Consider the following 11,012-nt stretch of genomic DNA (forward strand, 5'->3'; position numbering starts at 1 on the left):
CCCAGCCGCAGCGTCTGGTAGTGAAAGCGGAATCAAGACACATTGACCACTTTCATGTGCAGATCGGGCGGCTTCATCGTCGTGGTCATTCCCGCTGATATTGCAATGTTCTGGAAGCCATTGAAAGATCATGTTGTGTCCCTTGTCATGGCTGCGATTATATGGGTCGAATTTCTGAGGCCACTTGTTCATTGAGTCCGTGGCACATATTAGGCTTTGTATGCCTTGGAATCACTAAAGACAAACTCTCACAGATTGCAGTAGAATGCATGGTCACGAGCCAGACTTCAGAAGTTTAGTTCGTCGTCCGACCAGGTTGCGTATTTAGCATGCACACGTTCGTCGCACCATACACTAAACTGAAAACGCTGCTACTTTCAAAAATTCAAAATGTCGTAAGACATCCCCAGAAACTATTTTCCCTGCTTTTAGCATCTTCGCACTTGCATACGCTTTGCCTTGTGCTTCACTTTGATGACACTAGTTAATGCCCTTTCTTTAATTTAACAGGTGTTGTTCCTCTTGACGGACTACTTCCCGACGTTGGCACGATGGGCAAATACAACACCGCTGGGCCGATGTGTCGCTACTCTGAAGACATGCCACTAATGCTGAGCGTGATGGCTGGACCGAAAGCTCCAGAGCTGCGCCTGGACAGCCAGGTAACCATTTAAATTTGTTTTGAGTGCTAAAAGGTCTTAGTTCTAGTAGCCTTCGAGATTGAAGTGATTTTCTTAAAACGGCAGTGGTACTACCTTCGCTTCAACTCTACCGACATGCCCCTTACGTCAAAAGTTTGGGATTGGGACATAGTAAAGCGTGAGCGCAAGAGCACAAAAACAAGGGGAAAAAATGCAGATCTCCGCGTCTTCATTTTGGTCTTTACGGCGCGCTGGATTTTCAGCAATAACTAGGTGTTCCGCTCCAATAAAAAGTCCAGTTGGGTTCGTAAGTAGAGCGAACACGACTAAAAATCCCACATTCTTATTAGCGCAAGCTCCAATACCAAGCTCCAATCTGCCAGAACAGTCATCACGGCTGCTAGAGGCATGCTGAAATTTTCCAAACAGGCTTGCTTATATGCGTATTTGTTACTACCGAAAATTTATTGCGATAAAGACTTACATGCTTTTGAGTAATTGAATCCGACAGTAGCAATGTTCTTACCTGATTGAAATAGGTTGATCTTTGAATAATTTTACTGCATGTTCCACACTATTACGTTGTTTTAATAAATGCAATTCTTTTTCAGGTTCTACTGCGCAATCTCAAAGTTTTCTACATGGAAGATGAGGGTAGTGTCCTGCTGAGTAAAGTGAAATGCGAAGCTCGCAAGGCTGTCAGAGACGTGAGTAGTCACACATATTTTGCTACAACGGTGGCTATGCTCTTTACTGCAAAGTGAACTCGCAAGACAAGAGCATCAAATCAACCTGAGTGGCCTTCATGTTTCTGCACTGTATGGAAGCTCATTACTACGCTAAATTAGCGAGTTTTGCTAGTTGATCAAGCTGATATAGTTTTCTGCGTATCTTTTATCACTTGTTATCGAGACACAAATATGTATATATATAAGCCCTGTCTGTCAGCCATCGGCATAATCACCCCCTGTAGCGGCTGTGTCATTGGCACTGCCCACCGTCTTTCCAAACAGTGAGTGGACCCATGGTAACTACAAGGCTAGCGTGGAGCACTGTGTGTGCTAGGCTCTACGCGTACCTATCAAAAGCAGGGAATAAGAGTCTAGTCTCTCGCCTCTCTGGCTTCTATAGCTGTGCCCTTGCTTTCCACAGCTGGATTGCCAAATGTGATTACCCACAGTACACTTCCGCTTTCTGCGCACATATTCGTACCCATTTCCAAAGGCATCTGACCAAATAAGCTAGACTCCTTTGTTTTCTTTGTGCTAGTGTAACCGTTACAACCCACAAGAAATTGTGCAGAAGTAGAAGGCGTGTCTATCGGTGGCATCCATTAACGTTGTCTGTACCTATTTATGTAAATAATGCTCGCTGAATGTGTGAACATTCATATATTTCTAGGCGTGTAGTTACGTCTCCTCGGTGAAGCTAGACCTTTTAGCAATTTGTAGAAGCCTCTTACTCGTTTCTCGCTAGCATTTCCCAATAGTTGTACTAAGCACAAGGAATACAGAAATGTACACGAAATGAACCACCGTCGATACTTCACCATATAGAACGCATATCTTATCCATACATCTGGGCTTGAAATAATCTTATCGTATTCCAAATAAACTTATGAGATTCTTTGATTGTTATGATTGAAGAATCTAATGAGTGAAAACATTATAAATGTTTTCGCTGCGTTATGTACGAGGCATCATGTATTGAGTGTGCTTGACCTGGAAAGTGTACATAAACAGGAAGCAGGCGCTAAGAACTGGGGCCCTATGAGAAAAATTATTCCAATTTGTTTCATTTAAATTTCCGAAATCAAATTTACGTAACCACCGACGCAAGCATTGGGAAGTACTCGGTGTCATTGTTTGAAGAACCCAATCAAACACTTTTCTTGGCCTTTCTCTCAGAGCAGTTTGCTGTAGAAGAACGAGATTTCTATCCGTGGTTTCAGTGCAAGCACCGTATACATTGCTCGCGCCGTTTCGACAATGCGTAATGAGCTCTGAAAGCGCTTACATGTCGGCTGAAACTGTGGCCAAAGGTTCGTGTCTTCCAGATGGTCATCGTCTACGAGATCTGTCAGAACAGATGTTTGTGGAGCCGAATCTGCGTAATGCGCATGCATATTAATCGCGGGAGCAACTGAGGCAGCTGAGGCAAGTAATGGACGCGTCACCGCATGACCAAACATGGCAGCGACCACGGGATCACCGTGAAAAGGGGTCTATGGGTCACGTTTGATTGCTTTCACAACGAATAACATTGCCTAGATTGAGCGTTTCTATTATTTAAGTGCCTGAGAAGAGGCGAGCAGCACGCTGAAATGGTGAGGGTTTCGGTGAGGCCTAGTCAGCGTATTGAAATTACATAACCGGAAGAAGAGGGTGGTGCCGGCGTCTGCGTTTAGTCCGCTTCTCCTAGCTTAACTTGCGGTGGCTAGTTGAAAATTGCGGCGGCTTCCAACGGACGGTTTAAAATGCCGCTAAAACGGATCCTCAGTGAAATGTAGCTGGTAGAGCAATGCAATATACGCGCCAAAAGGGCTCGATTACGTTAAACTGCGAATTAATTAATCTTATGATACGCAAACGAATCCATGCTCCCCGACAGCTCCGATTAGCCAGTGCTAGAGCGGTCGGTGGGCAGGCATTTTCTATTACATTTGGAACGGGTCAGCCTCCGGCATTTCCGAAAAAAAAAATCAGTTTTTTCGGCATATTGATGCATCTTTAACGCGTGAGTTTTCGTGGCTTTGTGGCGTCGCGTGACAGACAGGTGAAGTCGGCGAAACCCGAAACCTTTTGAACAAGTCTAATTAAAATAAAGCATCAAATGTGAAATCATTATTTTTCTTTTGTTCGGTCAAATCCGGCATAATCGGTGTGCACAGGTCATATCGCATGGGGCGTTTTCGTGCTTTGCCTGACGTCGCGTGATCGACACGCGAAGTGGGTGTGCCCAGAAAATTTTTGACAATCATGGAGGGCCGATTGCAGAATTGGAGTAGAAACATTTTGGAATAGCTTTACGTTATAGAATCCTAGCAAGAAAACTCGCCAGCTATTATGTAGTGCTTATTTTAGTTTTAGTGGCCGGGGACTTCAACGCCCGTAACACGCTTGGGGATACGTCGCCAGCAGAGCCAAGGGCAAGGACTTATTAAACGACGCCGATGAACTTGACCTAACGCTCATCACGAACGCCGAATACCCCACAAGAACGGGTAACTCGGTCAACCGCGACACAACGCCAGATCTCACTTTCGTCCGCAACGTTCCAAACTATCAGTGGAACAACCTCTTCGAGGATCTGGGCAGCGATCATCGCATTGTTGAGACAACGATTGACACCCCATTCAGAGAACCCAGAAAAATGACGTACGTCGACTGGGACAAGTTCCGCGAGTTCAGACACGAACGCCGAACAGGCAAAGAATCAATGGAACAATGGACGTCGTAACTAAAGGCCGACATTAAGGCGGCCACGAAAGAAATACAGATCTCCCCGTTCAAAGCATGGACAGCCGACTGGCTCACATGCTCGAAGCCAAACAAACGCTCACCAGGAGATGGAAAGAACAAAGACACAATCGACGGCTGAGGAAAAGAATTTCTTCCCTAAACCAGCTGATTGCAGAATATTGCAAGCAACTATCTAACCAGCAATGGAACTAGGTGTGCGACGCCGCGGACGGCCGCATCAACAGCTGGACGACGTAGCACCTGCTCAAGCATCTTTTGGGCAGAACCAGAACCAAAGCGGACCAGGGTCGTACGCCGAACAGGATCATGCACGAGGAACTCAAAAATACCACGGAAAATGAGCTCATTGACCGTCTCGCTAACAAGTACCTCCCGCTGGCCAAAAATGCTAGACACACGACCGCCGAAGCATATCGTGGCAAAGCCAACCCAGAACTAGATCGGGACTTCTCAACCGAAGAGATACGCACGGCGCTTCAGAACCTAAACAGCAAGTCAGCACCGGGGCCGGACGGCGTAACTAACGGAACTTAGTTACGCTTAGAAACCTCGACGAAACCTCAATCGAAACCCTCACAGAGGAAATCAACAAAATCTGGAGGAACGGAGCACTACCCGAAGACTGGAAAACGGCCCTCATCATGCTCATCCCAAAGCCTGGCAAGGCGCCCAACATCAATAACCTCAGACCTATCTCGCTGACGTCTTGCGTCGGCAAGGTAGCCGAGCACGCGGTCCTAAACAGGCTCTCGAAACATATCGAAGAAAAAGATATCTACCCCAGGGCAATGATCGGCTTTAGACCCGGGCTATCCACCCAAGACGCCATGAAGCTCCTCAAGCATGAGATCATTGACGCAGACACGAGACGCGAGAGTAATCCTAGCGCTAGACCTCGAAAAGGCATTCGATAATTTATCACATGACTACATACTCGACACGATCTCCAGCCGCGACCTCGGCACGATACTCTACGCTTATACAAAATCGTTCCTGAGCGACAGAACGGCCACCCTCCGTCTAGGCGAAATCAAGTCCCAGAAATACAAACTCGGCGGCAAGGGCACCCCGCAAGGTTCTGTCATCTCTCCGACGCTTTTAACCTTGCGCTTGCCGGCCTAGGCAAGAAACTGGATCAAATCGAGAACGTCAAATACACGATATACGCAGATGACGTAACGCTCTGGGTCCCCGGAGGTAGCCTGGGATCAATTGAAAACGCTCTGCAGCAAGCGATCGACGCGATCGAGGAATACCTCGCTCCCGCCGGCCTGCAATGTTCGCCTGCGAAGTCGGAGCTCCTAGTCTACAAACCATCGAGAAGCGGTCCCAAGCCAAAGAACGAAATCAGAGACACACACTCCATTACTCTCAGAACAAAAGACGGAGGAACCATTCCACACGTCAGCAAAATCAGAGTCCTTGGGATGCTCATTGACAGCAACGGCTCAAGCGCCGCGACAGTGGAGAAGGTCGTGACAAAGTCGAATAATGCCTTGAATCTCATAAGACGCGTAGCAAATAGACAACACGGCCTTAAGGAATAAAATCTCTTCAAGCTAACACACGCCTTTGCGCTATGCCACTTCACCTACGAGGCGGCCATGCACAGATGGAATGCAGCGGAGAAGGACAAACTCAATGTACAACTGAGAAAGCTAGTCAAACTAGCGCTGGGAATCCCCAAGAATTGAATTGAATTGAGTTTATTCCGCAGCAAGAAAACACCGAGACAGAGCTCCTGCTGCAACTGGGGGTACACAATACACTTGAAGAAATCATAACTGAGGTTTTTAGCGCACGAAAAGGGACGAAAGACAGTGGCGAAACGAGGACACAGCGCTAACTTCCAACAATGATTTTATTCCACCAAGCGGTAGACACATATATATATAGGTAACACCCACAACCGTACGCATGCGCATATGTACTGATTTTTAGTCAAATGAGACAGCACCGAGACATGTGTAATGGAAAGTTAAGATGATATCAAAGATGAAGACCGACCATGCATAGCCAAAAAAATTTTTTTTGTAATTGCAAGTCTAAAAGATTAAAATGTAATCTCCATTAGGCCACCCTCTGTGTCACGTTTAAAAAATCGAATTCTTTACTTGAAAGATCTATTGAAGGCGCGCTAACACACGCACTCCCTAAACTAGCAATCTTTGCTGTTTCAATAATCTCACGTGTTGTTTGCGCTGGGCTTCTTCCTATCACCGTGCACTGTTTATAAATGGAACTGCACCCATGCTTTCTGCAGTGAAAAGCCAGATTCCCCACTCCTCCAGTTCGCACATTATTTGCGTGTTCACGCAACCTGTCATTTAGGCACCTTCCCGTTTGGCCGATGTATTTTTTGCCGCACGACAGGGGCAGTTCATACACGATATTGTTCACACAATGAACGTAGCGTTCCTTGTGATTTGTCCGGCAACTGGGCTTCTCAGAACCACAGTAGCTGGCCTTGCACAAGTTGGACAGCTTGATTGGCGCTGAAAAGATGACGCTTACATTTGCGTTATTGCCAATCTTCTTCAGTCTGTGCGAGATATCGTGGATGTACAGTATGATTGCGCGTTTCTGCTTCACTCTCGTATTTTCCCGTGAAGTGGACTCCTCATCCTGTCGTCCGCGTTTTGTGGTCTTTAGGAGACCTTCGGCCACAGCTGTGATGATGTGCTGCGGGAAACCGGCCTGTTTCAGGCGATCCACTTGCGCCATAAAACTGGACAAACACTTGTGACAAACGCCTTCAATAGATCTTTCAAGTAAAGAATTCGATTTTTTAAACGTGACACAGAGGGTGGCCTAATGGAGATTACATTTTAATCTTTTAGACTTGCAATTACAAAAAAAAGTTTTTTGGCTATGCATGGTCGGTCTTCATCTTTGATATCATCTTAACTTTCCATTACACATGTCTCGGTGCTGTCTCATTTGACTAAAAATCAGTACATATGCGCATGCGTACGGTTGTGGGTGTTACCTATATATATATATGTCTACCGCTTTGTGGAATAAAACCATTGTTGGAAGTTAGCGCTGTGTCCTCGTTTCGCCACTGTCTTTCGTCCCTTTTCGTGCGCTAAAAACCTCAGTTATGGAATACCAACGCGCCCTAACCTACGCTCTTTGAAGAAATAGCCGAAGCTCAAGAACGGGCTCAATGGAGAAGACTCTATGGAACCAAACCGGGTAGATAAATCCTAGCCAAACTAGGTCATGATACCACAGTAATGGAGAATCTATATCAAAGCGTTCCGACGGACACACGCAACTCCTACAGGGTTCACCCACTCCCGCGGAACATGAACCCTGCGCACCATCAACCCAGAAGGCTGGCACGCGGATCGTTCATCCTGCGCGAAGTACGTGATAAGATCCTAGCCTGCTTTGTAGACACGGCACAGTACCCGACCGGGAAGGCCTTCGTTGCCACCACGATCAATAAGCAAGGTCAAGTCACAAACGCACTCACAGTCAAGACCTACAAGTCCGAGATAGTAGAACAGGTCGCCATCGCACTCGCGCTCACAGACCCGACCACCACCCACGTCTACAGCGATTCACGCTCGGCCGTCAAAGCCTTTCAGAAAGGAGCAGTTGCAAGCCAAGCATTACAAATTATCAATGGATCCGCACCGCTGCAGCATCACACCATCTGCTGGTTCCCGGGACACCTCGGAGAGATCGAGGACGCCCATCGCAATCTCAATGAGATGGCTCACAGGAGCGCGCGAGACCTGACCCTCCGCGACGCCACCTATTCTGGTCGTGACCATCCCAGCGAGAATCGGGACCCTCCCTCCACATACACCGAGATCACAAAGCACTTCTATCTAGACCGCAGAATATACAGCACACCTCACAATAAGCTCAACCGGCCTCAAGGCCTCACGTTCAGAATGCTTCAAACAAACACGTACCCCACGCAGAACAGACTACATCACTACATGCCTGACCTATACAAAACATCATATTGCGAAAATTGCCATAGCACAGTAGACGTACATCACATGCTCTGGCCGTGTGGTCGGACCCACGCAAACAAGGATCAAGACTCCGCCAGGCTACAAGAAGCATTACGCAGCATGGACCAGGCGGAGCAGCTCTGGGCTGTCCAGCGAGCCCACGATGCGGCCAGGGAGTTACAACTTCCGGTCCCAACGTGGGAGTAGCCCGCTCTATGGGACATTGCTCCCCGTAGCTCGCAGGATATTTCATTAAAGTTATTCTATTCATCCATGTTAGTTTTTGTGTTTCTCACTTGTTTATGACTTTTCGCGCTGCATGTAAATTGATTATTAAGCAACACACACAGCTACCAGCCCTACTAAAGTATATTACACGTTCTATACAAGTAATTTGGCACATTTTGTACGCAAAGCTTCTTTTATGCAATCATATAGTGCGCTTGTTATATGTTAAAAGCAGTCTTATTTCCAATGTTGTCTTTCTGCTGTTATTATTTACGAGCTAGCTGCATCTTATTCATTACCCTCGTTGTGAGGAGAGGGTTCTTCTTTACCGTATGCAAGGAGATGCTGGTGCCTGTTTGACGGCGCCGGCTACGCCTCTTAATTCATAGATGAGCTCAACAACGAAAAAAGTTTGTACAGATAATAAAAAAAATCTGTGAAAGCAGTTCTGAAGTTCACCTACACATAAAGCAAACGATTATTTCTGACCTGTTCACAGTTGTTCGATTGTTCATGCTGCCGTACATGTGGCAACACTCGTTGGTAGAAAACACAATGCACAAAAACACGGAACAACCACAGGAACACTGTAAAAAGGTCAACACAGGAAACACGTATGAATGAACATGCTGAAAAAACAATTCGACAAACAAAGCGTTGTGATCAAAATTACAATGATGAATGTCAGTCACTTTTATACATTATCGATGCTTCACAACCGTGTACTAAAGCGCATGCTCCCCTGTGCTGCAACGTCATGCATCCAGGATTTAACCTAGTTGTATTGGCCTCCTAGGGTTATTTATTCCAGTTTGACGAGCCACCCCAGTCACCACGTTTTTTCGCCATAACAACGAATATACAACTTTGGATTCGCAGGTGATCAACTTCATTCGCAACACACACGGGGTTGAACCAAGCCGCCTGGATGCACCGGAGATCCGCTACAGCATCCCGCAGTGGCTGCTGGCCTACAACGAGTCCAAGTCGCGCCCTCTGCACGAAGTCTTCAGACCGGGCTCCACTGGTATCAGCTTCACTGCCGAGCTCCTTCGCTTGCTGACGGGCACTTGCCCCAACACGGCAGCCGCCATGTTGCTTTGCTGGGCCGGCACGCTTTCGCGGTTCAGCTCGGAAAGTGCGCTCGCCGCTTTCCGCGGAACGCTGGACTTGCTGCGAGACCGCTTGGAAGCCCTGCTCGGAGACGATGGTGTGTTCATCTTGCCAGCGACTTCGGCGCCCGCCGCGTACCACCACCAGGACCTGTTCTTTCCCGATGGCTTCAACTTCTTGTCCGTCTTCAACGTTCTCGAAGTTCCTGTCAGCGCCTGCCCTGTTCTTCGGACGTCCGACGGCCTACCCATGGCTGTCCAAGTGGTGGCCCGCAGAGGAAACGACCGCCTCTGCTTGGCTGTTGCCAAAGAAATTGAAAGGCAGTTTGGCGGCTGGGTAGAACCCGCTAAGGCGAAGCAGCGAGTGCGTGGGTAGAAGGTCCTTTAATTAATCTAGTCTTGAGGAGGCGTTGCCGACTAATCCCATTTTGTTTTTCACACAGTGTTAGCTGTCAGGATATCTGAAACACATGAATGCTTGCGGTAGTTAGCACGTTTCTCTAACGCGTTTGATTTGTAGTGCTTCTCTCAACATGTTCAAGGCGCCTGTAGCTTTTAATGCCCCAACAATGCTAGGTTGTTTTCTATACGGTCCTTTGAAACATAATTTACATAATCACTGCATCGTATACGATGCAGTGATTTCACGTATTTCACGTATGCGTTGTGCGGCGCAGTATCTATAGATACCGCGCCGCACAACGCATACGTGAAATTTCTTGGTACATTTATAATAATTACCTTGCTCTGCCTCTGTACAAGGAAGCACAAGAAGTCTATCGCGATTGCGTTAAAGGCGCCTATATAACCTTCTAGGTGATTTTTTTCTGTGAATGCCAGTTTCCGTGGCGTTTAGCTGACAAGGCACTGTTCGTAATATTGATACTAGGTCCCTCTAATAATGGCATCTATTATATTTAAGTAATATGACCTAAATAATGCGTTAACTATGATTACACTGAAGCGTGATGATCATCCACGCGTCATAATGACTTAGCATTGAAAGCGAACATGTGTGTCCAGTAGCAATGTGAACATTATTATTTGTGATTGTCCAATAAATTCACACTGTTTTTGATATGCGCAGACGCTTAAAACAAATTCATTTCGAAGTTTTTTCGTTTGTGTCTGTTCATGCGTCTGGCACTTCACAAACACATTATATTTGTGCATCTATACTGCTACGAATGCCATCTGAAGAGGTAGTTTTCAATTTCATTATTCGTGCGGTGGCCTCTGTTGAGAATTCTCAGGCTGTTATGCGTAAGCTGCAAGGGGAAGTCGGCGGATTCGAAGTGCTTTCGAAATCGGTCTAACGAAAGCTTTCATTGTAGCGAGAAAAGCTATTTTAGTAGCCATTTCCACAAATACTAGGGTCTATCTCAGTCTACAAATGAAGTAGCTCGCCCTATACGGAGTGTTTCTCAAAGTGCTTACGCTGCCTTGAGGCTAGCCCACCAACGCACAGCTAACCTAACTACCGTTGCCTCATAGCCATAAAGAAAGCCGATACCTTAAACCCTCACTCTTTGTCATCCATCGCGCAAAACAGCAGCGAGCATCCATAAAGTAGCG

At 46.8% G+C, this 11,012-nt stretch overlaps 1 protein-coding gene across 1 annotated transcript in view; it reads left to right on the top strand.

The window, feature by feature from the left end:
- LOC142584741 (fatty-acid amide hydrolase 2-A-like) overlaps positions 1-10,549 on the top strand; it is a 108,093-nt gene extending 97,544 nt beyond the window's left edge. The window contains exons 5-7 of the mRNA XM_075694969.1: positions 511-662; positions 1,253-1,348; positions 9,205-10,549. Of these exons, the coding sequence (XP_075551084.1) occupies positions 511-662; positions 1,253-1,348; positions 9,205-9,813 (857 nt within the window). The 3' untranslated portion in view covers positions 9,814-10,549. The remainder of the gene's footprint in view (positions 1-510; positions 663-1,252; positions 1,349-9,204) is intronic.
- The last annotated feature ends 463 nt before the right edge of the window (positions 10,550-11,012 follow it).

Source organism: Dermacentor variabilis, chromosome 6 (assembly GCF_050947875.1).
Source record: "Dermacentor variabilis isolate Ectoservices chromosome 6, ASM5094787v1, whole genome shotgun sequence".
Lineage (NCBI taxonomy): Eukaryota > Metazoa > Arthropoda > Arachnida > Ixodida > Ixodidae > Dermacentor > Dermacentor variabilis.